The 19,231-nt window shown below is 42.5% G+C and overlaps 1 protein-coding gene across 2 annotated transcripts in view; it reads right to left on the bottom strand.

Annotated features, from left to right (window-relative positions):
• Positions 1–19,231, bottom strand: part of dync1h1 (dynein, cytoplasmic 1, heavy chain 1) — a 109,090-nt gene that overhangs the window by 64,443 nt on the left and 25,416 nt on the right. For both annotated transcript variants that reach the window (XM_078406036.1, XM_078406037.1), the window contains exons 12-29: positions 16,660–16,800; positions 16,396–16,572; positions 13,520–13,630; positions 13,299–13,418; positions 9,810–10,049; positions 8,959–9,114; positions 7,645–7,758; positions 6,491–6,601; positions 6,194–6,403; positions 5,794–5,940; positions 5,207–5,373; positions 4,936–5,109; positions 4,349–4,514; positions 3,978–4,166; positions 3,583–3,774; positions 2,074–2,356; positions 671–771; positions 190–349 (exon numbers count right to left, since the gene is read on the bottom strand). In XM_078406036.1, coding sequence (XP_078262162.1) covers positions 190–349; positions 671–771; positions 2,074–2,356; positions 3,583–3,774; positions 3,978–4,166; positions 4,349–4,514; positions 4,936–5,109; positions 5,207–5,373; positions 5,794–5,940; positions 6,194–6,403; positions 6,491–6,601; positions 7,645–7,758; positions 8,959–9,114; positions 9,810–10,049; positions 13,299–13,418; positions 13,520–13,630; positions 16,396–16,572; positions 16,660–16,800 — 2,959 coding nt within the window. The remainder of the gene's footprint in view (positions 1–189; positions 350–670; positions 772–2,073; positions 2,357–3,582; positions 3,775–3,977; positions 4,167–4,348; positions 4,515–4,935; positions 5,110–5,206; positions 5,374–5,793; positions 5,941–6,193; positions 6,404–6,490; positions 6,602–7,644; positions 7,759–8,958; positions 9,115–9,809; positions 10,050–13,298; positions 13,419–13,519; positions 13,631–16,395; positions 16,573–16,659; positions 16,801–19,231) is intronic.

Below are 19,231 nucleotides of genomic sequence, written 5' to 3'. Positions count from 1 at the left end.
CTCTTTTTAATATTTCCTGAGCACCTCATACTGAAGAATAGTTAACATGAAATGTGCTTTTTTTTTTTAGCTAAAGGAATATTCAAGTTATTGCAGAATTTAGAAGCAGTTGCACTGTAAAAACACAATAATGTTTAAAAAGATTGATCTGATCTGAGCAACGGCAAGTTGAATGGTGAATAAACGTACTTCGGTCGCGGTTGGGATTAGAATGCTGTCGCAGAGCTTCCTGGATGCTCTGGATTTGCTGTGATACAGCAGAGAGCATACGTTCTTCCAGGCGATTGAATTCATCAAAACAGCCCCAGGCTCCAACCTGGCAGAGACCCACAAATATACGACCCATGGCCTGATAATTAAAATAATTCATTAGTTAAGAACATTGCAAGCATATATATATGGAGTGCGTGACAATACAAGCTTTAAGTTTTTATACTTTTCTCAGTAAGTTTAATAAAATTGGCGGGCTTACATACTTCCTTTGAGATCTCCATTTAGCATTTAAATTACAGTGGTTAAAACTAATACAATTTTGATTAACACATCAAAGCCACAACTTCAGCTGCATGCAAAATGTTCCACTGCACTACAAACAGCTTCGATCAAGCAAGTTCATTAAAATACAAACTTGAAAGACCGGCAATTAAATATCTTATGTAGTTTATAGTACCTGGAAATCGAAGGACTCGTCGCAGTTGAAGACCAAAACAAAGCGCCCAAGCTGGTGTCCAAGTGCTTTGACAGATTCAGTCTTCCCTGTTCCAGCGGGTCCTAGTGTAAATCAATCAATGGCACACAAAATAATTAAACCAATTACAAAAAAACACCATGGTCACATTTACTACAAAGTGAAATACTTCATTACCAAGTGGTATTCCTAAACTTACTAATTCACTACCAATTGCATGATTTTGAAGCATCCATTTTCTTATGGGTATCTCAAAAAGTTGTGTTATAAGAATTCAGTGGCAATATTCAGTTTGTTGCCAAGACTTAAATGTTTTTGTTTAGCAAATTTTTTTTTCCTTTTGCAATGAGATCGGCTTTCTGGTATCTAACAGAAATTGTGTTATCCATTAATTAATTGTATGAAATCCATTAGTTTAATTAACTGGCCAGCTTGATTCTGGCCTCAGTCAGCTTTGAAGACGTCACCAGTTAATGAACGTAATTAAACCCGTTTTCTAAAAAGTCAACAAAGTCTCCATCACACCTCTCCCACCACAACCAAGAGATGGCACTATGACTGAAGCAGGAATAAAACTTATCTGTGCACGGTAGCGCAGCGGTAGAGTTGCTGCTTTACAGCGAAGGCAGCGCCGGAGACTCAGGTTCGATCCTGACTACGGGCGCTGTACTGTAAGGAGTTTGTACGTTCTCCCCGTGACCTGCGTGGGTTTTCTCCGAGATCTTCGGTTTCCTCCCACACTCCAAAGACGTACAGGTATGTAGGTTAATTGGCTGGGTAAATGTAAAAATTGTCCCTAGTGGGTGTAGGATAGTGTTAATGTGCGGGGATCACTGGGCGGCACGGACTTGGAGGGCCGAAAAGGCCTGTTTCCGGCTGTATATATATGATGATGAAGGTCGTAAGTTAAAATAGCATTTCAGAGGCATGGAGCACTCCACTCCACTCCACTGCAGTATGGAGAGCCTGCTACATCAGGGGTTCAATGTTATATCAACAGTATTTTGTCAGGTGGACAAAAACCTCAACGTACAGTTTCAGCAGCAGAGTGGTTATGTCTTGGCCACTATTAGTCTCTCAGCCGAAAACCATTGGAAAAAAAAATCTTGCTGTCATCACATTTGTTTGTGGGAGCATGCAATGGGTAAATTGCAGCAGTGATTTCACTTCATGTCCATCACTGACTGCAGAGAGATTCAATGAAAGGCTCTGGCAATAGCAAATCTTTCCACTTTCATCAAGAGTCAATTTAGGAAGCTTTGTTCCCTTTTATGATGATCTCCAATCATCACTAACACAAGAGAAAACTAATTTAATGTTCTTTGTGTAGCCACAAGGTATGGCAAAAGATTTATGGACTATTGAAGCCATATTCTAACACGTACCGAACGGAGATCCGCCATGTCGAGCTTCCAAGGCTTGAGTCATGGTCAAGTAGCAACGATCCGTGAGAGGTGTCTGCACAAGTTTATCTTGGACACCGAGGTACTCAAAACCATAGTTGAACTTGGCATTTGCCATCTGTATAGATAGCTGTTGGAGCACATCAGTTTGTTTGGGATCGAAGTAAAATCTCATTTGACTGAGCCAATCGAAAGATTTAGGTTGGTCTACTCTGTTTTTGATCAGCATTCTGGTTACATCTCTCTGATGTACCAATTCAGTGATCTATAATGACAAAAAAAACAGCTGGTTAAAGGGATATTGAAAAAGTATACATTTGTAGAAGAAAAAAGACATAGAAAGCTGGAGTAACTCAGCAGGGTCATTGAGGGCATGCAGCGTAGGTTCACTGGGTTAATTCCCGGAATGGCGGGACTGTCGCATGTTGAAAGACTGGAGTGACTGGACTTGAGGAAAAACTTTTTCAGTCAGACAGTTGTAAATCTGTGGAATTCTCTGCCTCAGAAGGCAGTGGTGGCCAATTCTTTGGATGCTTTCAAGAGAGAGCTAGATAGAGCTCTGAAAGATAGGGGAGTCAGGGAGTATGGGGAGAAGGCAGGAACGGGGTACTGATTGAGAATGATCAGCCATGATCACATTGAATGGTGGTGCTGGCTCGAAGGGCCTACTCCTGCACCTATTGTCTAAAAGGAATAGGTGACATTTCCTCTGGTGAAAAGGAATAGGTGACATTTTGGGTTGAGACCCTTCGTCAGACTGAGTAAGGGGAGAGGAAGACTAGAGATATAGAATGGTAAGGTGTGAAAACGACAGATCAAAGCAGATGATGATAAAAAAAGTTGAATGGTTCATTGTTAGCTGAGGAGAAGGTGACAAGGAGACAGACAATCAGTAAATTAATCAGGAGGACAATGAAACTAGTCAGAGAAATAGGGTGGGGAGGGACGGAGAGCGAGGGAAAGCAAGGGTTACCTGAAGTTAGAGAAATTAATGTTCCTTGGGTTGTAAGGTGCCCAAGCGAAATATGAGGTGCTGTTCCTCCAATTTGAGTCGGGCCTCACTCTGACTGTGGAGGAGGCCCAGGACAGTAAGCTTAGTATGGAGTTAAAATGTTTAGCAATCGGGAGATCAGGTAAGGCAGACCCAAGTGGTCTGAGCGGAGGAGTTCAGCGAAACGAATGCCAAGCATGCATTTGGTAAATTTATATCTGTACAATTGTGGTTACTATGGAGAGCCAATTTTCTTTTGCATGTTAACACCAAAAATAATATGAGTAGATTCTACGTATATATGTTCTTCAATTTTCTGATGGGATACCTGCGTGAACTATTAGGTATTTATATGTTAACATTTAACGTTTTGAAAAGACTTATGAATCACAATACATACTGGGAGAAATATTAGAAGTGTTATGAAGAATATATTTTTAGTTTTTTTACAAGAATTTTCTCACTGCCAGTCTTACTCTAGGAACTGGATGTTTACTAACCAAGTGCTCAAGTTTCCTTCTGCGAAGTGTTGGCTGTTCCATCAAAACAGAATCTGCTAATACATTCAAAGTAGCTTCCACATTCACTAGGGCCGGGGCAAGAGGAGACTGACCATCACTGGCACCATTATTCAGTGCATTTTCCACATTTTCAGACCATGATATCTGAGCTGAAAGGACAACGAGCTGGGCCTACATAAAGGAAATAAAATTGATGAAAATCTCGTTGAAAGCCTTAAAATTCTATTGACACACATATCACAAGCACGTATTTTTAACAAGCATTTATCATTTTTTTGCATGTGTATTTTCTTCATAAAATATACTATCAGAAAACAAAATCTAAATCATACTAGATGTTTTTCTACTTCAGTCATTCTTCACCTGGTAAATACCTGGTATTTATCAATCCAAGAAATGTAGTCTGCAGAATCAATTGAAGTGCCTTGACCAAAAATTCCAACTTCAGTGACCGATTCAGCCAGCAATTTGGCCAGAGTCACCCTCATTTCTTTCTCCACCAAAGTTAACCACTCATTTATTTTAGGATGCTCAATGATCGAAACAGCTGTTTTGAAAAGTACCTGTCAGAAAGAAAGAGAAAGTACTTCAGGTTTGCTTTGAAGATCAATTAGAAGCTCATTGATACCTGTGTAGTCGAAGCAGCGTTTCACTTGATCCATATTCGGGATTTCACTGCAATGTTTAATAATCAATTCAGAATACCAATGAGCTTTCATATAGAACCACAATAAATGAAATATACCTCTTCTCCTTCGCGCGATGCAATTCCCAAGACAATTGTAGCATCTTCGTTGAGAATGATATTAGAAATGCCAGCAAACATTTTTTTGAAATGTTTCTGCAACTTCGCTACATTCTTACTATTACCAATAATTTCCAACAAATCTTCATCGCCAACAAAGTAGAACCTGAAATACGAGCAAAACCTTTAGTAAACATAGAAAGCTATATAAAGAATTTCTGCATCACCACATTCGTGTCTGCTCAAATACCCCTTAATTCTCACAGCCCACTAGTGTCTATCGATTTTCCACTGTGAATATACTCAACTATTTCCCCAGGGATCTCCACTTGTACTACTATCTCTTGACACTGGGTTCTTCTAGTCCCAGGACTGCATTGGGAACATTTTTCCTGCATCTAGCCTGTGCAATCCTTTAAGAATTTTATATGTTTCTATAAGATCCCCTTTCATCCTTCTAAATTCCAGTGAATACAAGCATTCATTCAATTTCCATGACTAGCATTCGCCATATTTTTGAAAACGAATGCTAATTTTTCTACCTGTCCCCTACAATGCATCCAAAAGCATTATTAAAGATGACTTACCGAGGAAAGGATGATCGTTCTCTCTCTAAATATTCTCCCAAAGCCTTCTGTATTTTTCCCAACAAATCAGCTAAACGTTCCAAAGACCGCTGTACTCCAGGGATATTCAAAACATCCATGACCAGTGGAGACTTGGTCACTTTCTTCATGAGCGCCAGGAATTCTGTGCTGATGCTGTTTGATGGGAAAGTCAGGACACGCACATCAGTTAAAAAATTACAATGCATTTAATTTAAACTTTAATTAAATAAATGTAATTTTAGTCACATACCTCTGGAATCTCTGAGTTTCTACGGGCAACAAGTGCTTAATGTCAGCACTTCCTGTGAAAATGCCTTCGAGATAGACCCAGCGCCTCTGAACATCAATCCAGACATCAAAAAGTGCCATTATACGATTCAGTTTATCTTCCCAGCTCAAGGCATCTTCTTCAAAGACCTAAGAAAAGTTAAAATTACCACAAGAATACCAATTAGCCATTTAAACAGTAAATGGAGATTATAGTTGGCAAATCAGTTGAACAACATACTTGGGAAAAATCATCATTGCTGGACTCTAAAACATTTGAACATAGCCTAAATATTTTAACGTATCTGTTAAGGCATAAACTAAAATCTCACCGCATCAAAAAATGACTATAAATACACACAAGATACCTTGTAGTTTGGTAATGCCTAATGCAAGGTGAGCGAAAGCATGAAGGGATAAAAATTAAAATGCAAAATTATAAAAATACAAAAAAAACAAAGTTGGAAACTGTCAATTGTAAAACAGAGGAGAATTAAAGACAATTTAAAGGATTTCATCTAAACAGGAAAAAAGGTAAAGCATAATGAAAAAACTTGCAGAAGCACTTGCCTTGTAGTAGGGAGAGAGCTTCATGGCAGATACACTGTTGATGTGTTCTTTAACTCTGTTGAATAGGTCATCCCAGCCACGGATTAGCCTACACTTGTTTTGATAGTTCACCAAATCCAGTTCATAAGTGTTCCACACTTCTCTGATCTGAAAATATTTTAAACAATTGAGATCATAGATGGCAATATCTAGAAAGTTGTACGCTATTAAGCATCTAGAATAGAATGGCATTTGAGATCACGCAAACGGGACAAGTTTTTGGGAATGTTTTCCAGTTAGATACTGGGACAATTAAATGTGTTACGTTAGCCAGAAGCTGCAGGAAGTTGAAATACTTGCAACGTTATAATTCTACTCCAACTTAAAAGCCAAGGAAAAGCTAAATTGCAAAGTTACTAACCTGTTTCAAGAACTCCTCCAAAGCCATCTCTCCCTGGGCCACGAGCAGGACATCTTTAACGATGGCTTCGTTTTTTTGCAAGTCCACATCCCATATCTGACCAAGGGTTAATTCAGACACTACCCAATTAACGTGGAGTCGTTTCATCAGCTGCTTCCAGTGACGGTCTTTTAATGCCTCCGACTTTAGCTCAATCACCAACATGTTAATCTACAAGACAAACTTACAATTATTATTATTTTGTTTGGTGCTACAAATATAACACAAAATTGGTGATGTTGCATTTATAAAACATGCCTTCATGTAGCCCTTCAGAAGTCTCTGAACAAACTCGTATGATGCATACTGCCGCAGTCGAGCTGGGAAATTCTTCAGCTGGTTAAGCAGTCCATCCAAGTTCTGACGAAGCTGTGTCGTGCAAATGGCAAAAATGTCAGCTACAACATGTTGCATATGTCAATTGAATGCATTAATACTAAACTAAATGTCCACCGATTTCAGGCAGAAACAGAAAAAATAATCAACAATCTGAAGATTATAATCCGTGAGGTCCTGAAGTTGCATCGGAAAATTAATTTCCCGAAGAAAATTTGTTTTCTAATGCTTAGAAAAGGTGAACAGGTGATACTACACCTGGTACCCAGTCAGAATAAAAAAATATTCAAGGGTGCAGTTGAAATCACCAGAAATATAGCTAATGAGAGTCTGATACACTGACTGACAGGCAGCATGGAGTTTATGGGCCAAATGACCTCTTCCAGTTAGATCAATGATGACTTGTTAGTTTGGATTCTGGAGATACAAGCAGATGGTGGTGATAGCGTGCGGAGGGGGGTGGGGGGGGAGGTGTTGAAAGCTGGGACAGGACAAAGCCTGGCAAGTGATGGGTGGATACAGATGGGGGGGGGGGAGATATGATTTGATAAGTAAATAGTTGGACGATGGCCAAAAGTGAAGAGACAAAAGGTGTGAGATACGGATAAAAGTGGTGTGAATTGTTTAGGAATATAGGTGGAATGGGAGGGAGGAGAAATAGGTGTGAGTCAAGGTGGAGCACACGGGAGGGTGAGGGTTGACTGATGTGGTCACCGAGTCTAAGCTTGGTCTTGCTGATGTAAAGGGGGTCACATCAGGGACACTAAAGGCAGATGAGATTAGAGGAAGTGCTTGTGAACCTGTCTCACCTGGAAGGTCTGCTGAGGTCCTTAGATGGAGGCAAGAATGCAGATATAGGGATAGCTGTTACATCTTCTGTGGATGCAAAGTGCCTGGTGAGGGGGTAGTTTGGGTGGGAGTGAATCAAGAATTTACAAAGGGAGCAGTATCTATGAAGGCCGAAAGGGGTGGGGATGGGAAGATGCAACCTATGGTGGAATTATTCTCAGCATCCATCCAAAATCAAACACCAAGCAGGATTTAAATGTTATGCAATAGGTAGAACGGACATCTACCTTCCGTGGCTGCACTGAGACCCATGGTTGTTCTTTCAATTGATCAATTTGCTCCCACACTTTGGAAAGTTCAGACCAGACACCTTTCAGATCCTGCAGTTCTTCCAATGCAACCTAATATAAAAGATAGATGGTTAGTTTTAGTGTTGTAGCTCTGAGGCAAGTCATCTTGCAAGAAACGCAAGACACATTGTAATCACATAGAAATATGTGCAGAGCAGAAGAATAACATTTCACACATAGACTACAGTAGCTTTCATTTCGAATTAAAATCAACCAGGCATTCAATTTTGTAGTGCAACAAACTTGAACATAACGTTATACTTTATATATAAACAGCTAACAGTAGACTGACAAACTAAAAACAGTATTACATAACCCAACTCAATAATACTTATAATTTTGCATTGTTCCAGCTAACTGTTAGCCTCATGGTATTTTTAAAAAGAGACATCCTTGTATAACACATTGGTATGGACATATTTGAGGTACCGGGCAGTCTCGTTGCCCTGTTACAGGAAGGATGTCACAGAAAGGGTGCAAGAAAAAATCAGGAGGATGTTACCTGGACTGGAGGATTTGGGTTATCACGAGAGGCTGGATAGGCTAGGACTTTACCCTGGAGCGAAGGTGGGTGAAGGGTGACCTTATAGAGATGTACAAAATACTGAGGTACATAGATACAGTGAATAGCCAAGTCTTTTCGCTCAGAGTAGGGGAGTCTAAAATTAAAGGACACATGTTTGAGGTGAGAGTGGAAAGATTTAAAAAGGAAAGAGGGACAGCTTTTTTTACAGATGACGGTATATTTAAGGAATGAATTACCAAAGGAGGTGATAGAGATTGGTACAATTGTGACTAAAATACAGGTACACGGATCAGAAAGGTTTGTAGGGATGTGGGCCAGGCACAGGCGAATGGGACTAGCTCAGCTGGACAACATAATCCAGTTGTGCCAAAGGGTTTATCTCCATGCTGTATCGCTCCAGTACAAATACAGATGCTCCTCAACTTATGATGGGGTTACGTTCCGAGAAACCCATTGGAAACCAAAAATATCGTACGTCGAAATGCATTGAATACACGTGATCACGTGGCCGGAAGCGAGCTGCGGCTCGCTGCTGTTTGCATCATCGCAAAGTCGAAATATCGTAAGTCGAAGCATCGTAAGGCGGGGAGCACCTGTACAGGCATTTATTAGAACATTTTTGCCATCTACTCCTCCCATAAAGTACTTGTTAAAAACTGGACAATAATTCTACCATTTTGAGCAATCGATGTAATATCGAGGCTTCGAGATATTAAAATATTTACCTGTACCCGTTCTTCACTGCCACTGAGCAATCCTGTGTCGGTTAGCTCCAAAGCTTCCTTAGCTTTAGCACATTTCTCTCTGTCATCTTTTAGACGACCAAACTTGCCTTCATAGATCGTGAGTGCTTGCAGGGCTTCCTCTGGCCTCAGGCTCCCCTACAATCAAATAGTAACTTCACTCAACAACTCAGTATTACACACAGTAAAGTCCACTAACATGCAAGCAACATACAGCTTTTGATTCTCACTCTAGCGTGAAGGACTAGACGGACAGAAAAGGCAGGATTAAAAAAAGTAATTTGCTTTGTTCCGAACCGAATGGTACACTTACAAAAAGACAATTTACCTATCATAAGTTTAGGGATATCCAAAATAAAAGCCACAGCTATAGAAATAATGCCACAAACATCTAGTCCAAATGGGAATGCAGAAAGTCTGATTTAAATTTTAAAAACTCAGCATAACAAATGTTTAGTTTAGAGAAACAGCGCAGAAACAGACCCTTTGGCCCACCGGGTCCACGCCGACCAGCGATCCCCGCACATTAACACTATCTGACGCCCACTAGGGACAATTTTTACATTTACAAAGCCAATTAACCTACAAATCTGTACGTCTTTGGAGTGTGGGAGGAAACCGAAGATCCCGGAGAAAACCCACGCAGGTCACGGGGAGAACGTACAAACTCCGTACAGACAGCACCCATAGTCGGGATGGAATCCGGGTCTCCGGCGCTGCATTCGCTTTAAGGCAGCAACTCTACTGCTGCACCACCATGCCGCCCACAGTGGCACAGCGGTAGAGTAAAAATGTCTAATAAAGGGCTTGAAATATAATGACTGGTTACTCACAGTCACAGGTTTTGTTTTCTCCCATTCACCCAGGAGGTCAGTGGTGCGACTTTCGACGGCACGATCTTCCTGAACAATCTTCATCTGTAGGTTAGCCACCTGCTGTTGGATAGCACTGTCCTTTCTACGCATGATGTCATTGAAAGCACCCCACTCCCCTTCAATATTGTCAATGTACAGCCAAGATGGAGGAAACTGGAACCGCTGTTTTTCCAGCAAACGCTGGCCATTGCGATAAAGCTAGAGAGAGGGAAAAAAAACTACTTTACAAAAAAAAATGACATGTTTATTTTGCCTGGAACACGTGCAATGCTCACAATTTAGGAGATCTTAAAAGTAGCTCATTTTAAACATTGCATATTGGTCAAAAAGAAAGTGCATTTAATATTTAATATAGCCAGAAGTATCGCATTTAAAAGTCATAATCACCTTATGACATCAAAAGTAAAATTGAAATCCTACTTTAATCGAAAGAACATGCTATAAATTTGCGCCACAATGCAAGCATTTCCAGCTTTCTACAGGAACGAGTGCAGGGGACCTCAGTGGATGCACCTTTGAAGACAGGTACATCCTCTTGGGAGCTGTCGGGGCAGACGACACATCCAGTCTGAGCGGCGGACAGGTCTGTGACTGGAATCCTAACGCTGAGGCTCAACCAGAGAGACCGACGTCAGGCAGAGCCATAGTGGTGGGTGACTCCATAGTCAGAGGTGTGGACAGGAGATTCTGCGGCAATAAGGATGGAGTTTTGCCTTCCTGACGCCAGGATGGAGTTTTGCCTTCCTGACGCCAGGGTCCAAGATGTCTCAAATCAATTGCAGGGCATCCTCAAGAGGGATGGGGAGCAACTGTAAGTAGTTGTGCATGTAGGCACAAACGAGAAGAGGAAGGAGGTTCTGCAACACGAGTATAGTGAATTAGGTAGGAGGCTGAAAAGCAGGACCACCAGGGTAGTTATCTCTGGTTTGCTTCCAGTACCTCGTGCTAGTGAGGATAGGAACAGGGAAATAGGGGAGCTAAGTGTGTGGCTGAGGAGTTGGTGCAGGACGCGGGAATTTAGATTTCTCGACCAAAGGGATCTTTTCTTGGACGGGGTGACCTGTACAAAAGGGATGGGTTGCATCTTAACTGGAGGGGGATCAACATTTTGGCAGGCAGGTTTGCTATTGTTACACGGCTGGGTTTAAACTAAATAGTGTGGGGGGGGGGGGGCAACAATATGGAAGCGTATGCATGGAGTTAATGGGAAAGGGAGTGCAGGAAAGATCAAGACAGTCTCCAGAAATAACAGGACAGAAAGTTTAAAAAGGGAGAAGAGAGCAAGGTCGGGTAAAATCGGGATGGTTATGAGAGGGGGGGGGGGGGGGGGTGGTCAACACCAAATTGAAGGTATTATATTTGAATGCACGTAGCATAACGAACAAAGTGAATGAGCTTGTAGCACAGTTGGAAATTGGCAGGTATGATGTTGTAGGCATTCTGGAGACGTGGCTGCAAGCGGATCGGAACTGGGAGCTAAATATTCAAGACTACACATCCTATCGCAAGGACAATGAGGGTCTCGACCCGAAACGTCACCCATTCCTTCTCTCCAGAGATGCTGCCTGAGTTACTCCAGCATTTTGTGTCTACCTATTGCAAGGACAGACAGGTGGGCAGAGGAGGTGGGGTAGCACTGCTGGTAAGGAATGAAATTCAGTCCTTAGCAAAGGGTGACATAGGATCAAAAGATGTAGAGCTTCTGTGGGTAGAGCTGTAAAACTGTAAGGCTAAAAAGACTCTAATGGGAGTTACTTACAGGCCCCCTAGGGTACAAGTTACATCACAAAATAAAATTGGCTTGTAGGAAAGGCAATGCTACGGCGGCCATGGGAGATTTGAATATGCAGGTAGAATCAGGCTGGCACTGGACCCCAAGATAGAGAATTTGCAGACTGCCTCCAAGATAGTTTCTTAGAGCAGCTTGTAGTGGAGCCTGCCAAGGATAAGGCAATTCTAGATTTTTAGTGCTGTGCAATGAACCAGATTTAATAAGAGAACTTGAGGTAGAGGAACCACAAGGAGATAGTGACCACAATATGATAAGATTTAACCGACAATTTGAAAGGGAAGAGGTGAAATCGGATGTGTGGGTATTCCAGCTGAGTAAAGGGGACTAGCGAGGCATGAGCTGCCAAAGATTGACTGGAAAGGGGCTTTAGTAGGAATGACGGTAGAGCAGCAATGGCAGGAATTTCTGCGGATAATTCGGAAGGTGCAGGCAGGATCATTTCATTCCAAAGAGGAAAAAAGATTCCAGGGGGAGAATAAAACGACCAGGGCTGACAAGGGAGGTCAAGGACAACATAAAAACAAAAGGGAAGGCATAGAAAATTGCAAAGATTAGTGGGAAGCCAGAGAATTGGGATGTTTTCAAAGCTCAACAAAAGGCAACTAAAATTTAAACTAAAATGGAGAGAAAAGATGAAGTACGAATGTAAGCTAGCCAATAATATAAAAGAGGATAGCAAGAATTTCTACGGATATATAAAGAGTAAAAAAGTGGCAAAAGCCGACGTTGGGCCGCTGGAGAATGATGCAGAAGTGGTAACGGGAAATCAAGAAATGGCAGAGGAATTGAATAACTTTTTTGCATCGGTCTTCACAGTGGAAGACACCAGCAGTGTGCCTGCAATCCTAGAGAGTCAGGGAGTGGAGGTTAGTGGAGTGGCGATTACTAAGGAGAAGGTGCTAGGAAAACTGAAAGGTCTGAGGGTGGATTAGTCACCTAGATGGACTTCACCCCAGGGTTCTGAAGAAGGTGGCCTCAGAGATTGTAGAGGCATTAGTTATGATATTTCAAGAATCATTAGTTAGGAGTAGTTCCTGAAGATTGGAAAATTGTGAATATCACCCCGCTGTACAGGAAGGGAGCAAAGCAGAAAAGCGGAAACTATAGGACGGTTAGCCTGAACTGGTTCCGTATATGTATATATACATCTACTCACATACACACACACTTTTTTTTTCTTGTTTATTACATTGTTTACGGTGTACTATGTTTACATATTCTTTTGTGCAAGTAAGAATTTCATTGTTCTATCTGGGACATATGACAATAAAACGCTCTTGAATATTGGAGGCAATCAATATGGATGAGTGCGCAGCAGTCAGGCAGTGCCACACGGATGGGACTTGGTAGCTTTGTTGGGAATGGCTGTGTAGTCAGAAGGTGGCCCAGGTCAAGAAACATGGTTCATCCAAAAGGCAGTGGTTGGGAAAAGGACAGTCAGGTTACTGAAGTGGTGGGAGGCACTCTTTTGGTCCTTTGTGCTCAAATTCTGGACCATTATTTTCCAACATGACTGAATGTTTCACCATTTATCCAAAATTAAAGAAAGCAGCAGTTGAAGCCCAAAGAAAATAATCAAGTCAAGATACAAATACAAGTCCCAAAATATGACAGAACCAGTTTTAAGTTAAAAAAAGTTGTAACATGGTACTCACGTCGACTTGTTTCTCAAACTGCTTGATCTTGCGTTTCAACGACTGCACATATGTTATGAAGGTCACAGCATCTGAAGTGCTCGCTGTATCCACTGAATGTTGCTCCAATTCTTGACGAGACTGATTTAGAAGTCAATATCGAAAGGGTCATTTGCACTGGTCAATACTGGTCCTAACTGTACAAATACAACGCACATTACACTAAAACCCATTCTCCTTACCGTTGAAATCTGTGAATGGAACTCCTGCATGTTTTGACCAAGCATCTGCCCAAATTTGCTGAGAACCTCTTTATGCCAAGAATCATATTTTAAATTCACTTTTGATTGCACCTTGAAGCAAATAAAGAAGTTTTAGAGCACTATTCATGACACATTGACGTTAAAAATCACAAGTACCTGCAGTTCTGGGCACCATGTTATAGGAAAGATGTTGTCAAGCTGGAAAGGGTACAGAGAAGATTTACGAGGATGTTGCCAGGACTAGAGGGTGTGAGCTATAGGGAGAGGTAGAGTAGGCTAGGACTCTATTCCTCGGATTGCAGGAGGATGAGGGGTGATCTTATTGAGGTGTATAAAATCATGAGGAATAGATTGGGTAGTTGCCCAGAGTCTCTTGCCAAGAGTAGGTGAATCAAGACCAGAGGACAAAGGTTTCAGGTGAAGGGGAAAAGATTTAATAGGAATCTGAGGGGTAACTTTTTCCACACAAAGGATGGTGGGTGTATGGAACAAGCTGCCAGAGGAGGTAGTTGAGGCTGGGACTATCCCAACGTTTCAGAAACAGTTAGACAGGTACATGGATAGGACATCTTAGAGGGATATGGACCAAATGGGGACAGATGGGACTAGTGTAGCTGGGACATGCTGGGCCGAAGGAACTATTTCCTTGCTGTATCATTCTATGACTCAGCAGGGTAAAGGATCACACCAAATGAGCGATTATTTTGCCTTAAAAGTTAGTCCAATACATCGGCAAATTAAAGCTTTGCATGAGCGGAATGCAAACAGAATATTGCCCGACCGAATGCTGATCTATGGAGGAATCCGGATGTCCTTGAATATGGAAGCAAATTATACGGGTGCAGCAATTAAAGAGTCAAGCGGGAAGATATAAGTCTTGCTACAATAAGCGAGTTTGGTATTCCCACTGAGCATGCGCAGGTCATAGGTCGCGGGGCATAGAATTGTCGCCAGCTGATCTACTCTGTGTAAATAAACCTTCGTTTCATACGTTTTTTTCCAGGTAAGAAAATACTGTTTTCAAAACTGTTAATTTGGTGTGTATATATAGTCAATTAGTAAAAACTACGATGATTTTGTAGGTTTTTTGCTTTATGCGGTAAGTTCCCCTCAACTCTCCCCGACTTTTTAACTTGTCCCACAGCTGTGGAGCCGCGGTGGGGACTGGAGGCAGAAGCTGCCGGCGAAGGTTCACCGGAGAGCGGATCACCACCGACCCAGAGCCGGGACAAGGCGAGAGATCGCAGCGCCCCCTCACACACAACAAACTCAAGGAAACTTCCCTCCTCGCCGCCGCTCACCCCGGGGATTACTCTTATTTCCCTGCGTTAGAGGGAGACAGGACCGGGGCAGAGAGTGGAGGAGCAGATCTCGCTGGCGCTGGGAGAGAGGGAGGGAGCAGCCCCCGCAAGACTCTCTGACACCCTCCCCCTCTGCTCCCTCTACCCCTACACTCTCCCCTCCCCCCATTCTCTCTCCCAGCACCAGTGAGATCTGCGCCGCTCCTCCACTCTCTTCCCCGGTCCCGTCTCCCTCTACAAACACAAGTGTTGTAGTTGTTGTTCAGAAGCCCCGCATCTCCGGGGTGAGCGGCGGCGGCGAGGAGGGATGTTTCCTTGGGTTTGTTGTGTGCGATGGGGCGCTGCGATCTCTCGCCTTGTCCCGGCTCTGGGTCGGTGGTGATCCGCTCTCCGGTAAACCTTCGCCGGCAGCTTCTGCCTCCAGTCCCCACCGCGGTTCCACAGCTCCAGGACAAGTTAAAGAGTCGGGGAAAGTTGAGGGGAACTCGCCGCATAAAGCAAAAAACCTACAAAATCATCGTAGCTTTTACTAATTACCCATATACACAGCGGTAGAGCTGCTGCCTTACAGCGCCAGAGACCCGGGTTCGATCCCGACTACGGGTGCTGTCTGTACGGAGTTTGTACGTTCTCCCCGTGACCTGCGTGGGTTTTCTCCGAGATCTTCGGTTTCCTCCCACACTCCAAAGACGTGCAGGTTTGTAGGTTAATTGGCTTGGTGTATGTGTAAATTATCCCTAGGGTTTGTAGGGTAGTGTTGGTGTGCTGAGATCGCTGGTTGGCGCGGACTCGGTGGGCCGAAGGGCCCGTTTCCGTGCTGTATCTCTAAAACTAAATTAAGTTTAGAAAACAGTATTTTCTTACCTATATGGAGAAAAACTGGAAAAAATAGGTGAAATAAAGGTTTGTTTACACGTGGATCAGCTGGTGACAATTCTATGCCCCCGCGACCTATGACCTGCGCATGCTCAGTCGGAATATCGAACTCGCTTATTGCAGCATGTTGGGAGAGACCATATTTGGAGCTCCGTGTCTGGTTTTGATCCCTTTATTCAAGGGATAATCTTGCATTAGAGGCAGGCCAGACAATATTCTCTGGGATGGAGTTGCTTTGTGAAAGAACTGAGCAGGCTGTACTTGTACTCAATTTTGACCCTTATTTTTTTGTTACATAAAAGAATGAGGTGACATAGCAGACACCAACAGGATATTTCTCTCTCTTATCCCTCTGCCTCATTCCATGGGGATTGTTTGAAGAGTGGGGTGGAATCAAAAACTCTAGGCATAGTTTCAGGATAAGGGGATGCTTATTTAAGAGAAAATTTAGGAGAAATCTCTTCAAGCTAGGGGTGGGGTGGAAACCTCTTGTGAATCTTTGGAATTCTTTATAGAGTTGGAAGCTGAGTCAATGAATATATTCGTGCCCAAAGTAAGGTTTTCTATTACAGGAAACAAGCAGGAAAGTGGATCAAACACAGTAAAATCAACCTTTATGCTGGTGTCATATTTATGATGTTCAAGTAAAATTAAAAAGAATTAAAAAAATATTCTTACTTTTCCATAATCAATAACAACAGGGCCAAAATCCTTTTTAGTCTCGGCATTGTCAAAAGTTCCTCTGGCCTTTCTAATTTGGACAAGCAGTGCCTGCCATTTGTTTAGATCATCTTCCAGCCTGTTGTAGATGTTTTCAGGTTGCATATCCCACAGACACTGGTACTGAAGCCAAACCTGACCAGGAAAAAGACGAACAGATTACGATCAATTTAATCCAAGTTTTTCTCCAAAACAACCCCAAAGCATTTTCAAAATGCTTACCTTGACATATTTTTCAACTTCTCGAACAATTCCCATAACAGCTTCATGAGATTCCTCCAAAGCAGTTGGTCCATCTGGCATTCTTGTTAGTGCATTTCTGTAGAATTTCTCCTCTTCAGATAGTTCATATTGAAAACCAACCTAATTGTGAAAGGAAAGGTGTAGATTATAATGCAGGAAAGTGTGAGGTAAAAATAGGCACAAGGCCAGTGTAGATGCAGTGGGCTGAAAAGCCTAATTTTATGCAGTATAACTCTCGAGGTGGCACAGCTAGTTGAGCTGCTTCTGCATAGCTCCAGCAAGCTCGGGTCAATCCTGGCCCTTTGTGCAGTTGGGGTGGAGTTTGCACCATGATAGTATAGGTTTCCTCCAGATCATAAAAGTGTACAGCATAGACAGTGGTCCTTCGGCTCAATACATCCACGCCAACCTTCTTTCCCCCCATTTGCACTAATTCCACATGTCTGCAATAAGACTGTCTCTATCCATTTAAGTGCCAAATTAAGTGTCTAAATGCTTCTTGAATGTAGGGACTACGTCCAATTCTACCAGCTGCTCTGGCAGCACATTCCAAATTCTGGCCACTCTACCAGTGTTTCCATTTTCAAGGAACCATGTACTTGTTCCCAAGGGCCCCTGTTTAACAACACTCCCCAAGGGCCTGCCATTCACTGTGTACGTCCAACCCTGGGCTAAAATGCATGTCAAGTTCCATTTGCTCTTCCTTTGCCCATCTTTCCCAGTTGATCTAGATCCTGTGGTAACCTTAGACAATTTTCTACACTGTCCATTATACTACCAATTTTGGTATTATCAGCTAACGCACGACTCACACCTAATCATTAATGTACATGACAAACGACCGAGGAGCCAACATCAATCCCTGCGGCACAACGCTGGTCACAGGCCACCAATCTCATTTACAGCCCTCCATTACACCCTCTGCCTCCTACCACTATCAATATTGCATCCAATTTGCAAACTCATCTACATCCCTTGTTTTTTAAACTTCCAGACTAGTCGACCACGTGGAACCTTGTCAAATAGAAACATAGAAAATAGGTGCCTTCGAGCCTGCACCGCCATTCAATATGATCATGGCTGATCATCCAGCTCAGTAACCTGTACCTGCCTTCTCTCCATACCCCCTGATCCCTTTAGCCACAAGGGCCATATCTAACCCCCTCTTAAATATAGCCAATGAACTGGCCTCAACTACCTTCTGTGGCAGAGAATTCCACAGACTCACCACTCACTGTGTGAAGAAATGTTTTCTCATCTCGGTCCTAAAAGACTTTCCCCTTATCCTTAAGCTGTGACCCCTGGTTCTGGACTTCCCCAACATCGGGAACAATCTTCCCGTATCTAGCCTCTCCAACCCCTTAAGAATTTTATATGTTTCTATAAGATCCCCCCTCAGTCTTCTAAATTCCAGCGAGTATAAGCCTAGTCTATCCAGTCTTTCTTCATATGAAAGTCCTGCCATCCCAGGGATCAATCTGGTGAACCTTCTCTGTACTTCCTCTAAGGCTAGAATGTCTTTCCTCAGATTAGGAGACCAAAACTGTACACAATACTCCAGGTGCGGTCTCACCAAGGCCCTGTACAACTGCAGCAGAACCTCCCTGCTCCTATACTCAAATCCTCTTGCTATGAATGCTAACATACCATTCGCTTGCTAACATACCAATGCCTTGCTAACCCGTGTTATTCATTCTCATTGGATCCTAGGATGTAAACCAACAAGTCCAAGCAACCTATTAGCCTTCAGCTTCATTAATTTTCCTCAGACTAATTCTCGAAGGGTCTCGACCCGAAAAGTCAGCCATTCCTTCTCTCCAGAGATGCTGCCTGTCCAGCTGAGTTACTCCAGCATTTTGTGTCTGTCTTCTCTACTGATGATGTTGGTGTCCAATTTATATTTTTAAGTATTAACTATTATTTCCATTTAGTTTAACCCAATCTGCAAGAATATTTAAGTATCCCATGATTATTAAAGATGTTACAGCAGCGCATTTGAAAAGCAGTGACAGGATCGGTCAAAGTCAGCATGGATTTATGAAGGGGAATCATGCTTGAATAATCTTCTGGAATTTTCTGAGGATGTAACAAGTAGAATGGATAAGGCAGAGCCAGTGGATATGGTATATCTGGACTTTCAAATAGCCTTTGACAAGGTCCCACACAAGAGATTAGTGTGCAAAATTAGAGCACATGGTATTGGGGGTAGGGTATTGACATGGATAGAGAACTGGTTGGCAGACAGGAAACAAAGAGTAAGAATTAACGGGTCCTTTTCAGAATGGCAGGCAGTGATTAGTGGGGTGCCACAACGCTCGGTGCTGGGAACCCAGTTGTTTACAATATACATTAATGATTTAGATGAGGGAATTAAATGTAACATCTCCAAGTTCACGGATGGCACAAAGCTGGGTAGCAGTGTGAGCTGTTTGTTCACTGGATGCTTTCAAGAGAGTTAGATTTAGCGCTTAGAGCTAAGGGAATCAAGGGATATGGTGGAAAAAAGCCGGAACGGGGTACTGATTTTGGATGATCAGCCATGATTATATTG

The sequence above is a fragment of the Rhinoraja longicauda genome, chromosome 10 (genome assembly GCF_053455715.1).
Source record: "Rhinoraja longicauda isolate Sanriku21f chromosome 10, sRhiLon1.1, whole genome shotgun sequence".
NCBI classification, from domain to species: Eukaryota; Metazoa; Chordata; class Chondrichthyes; order Rajiformes; family Arhynchobatidae; genus Rhinoraja; species Rhinoraja longicauda.
The sequence above is the reverse complement of the archived record's forward strand: the minus strand, read 5'-3'. Positions and strand labels throughout refer to the sequence as shown.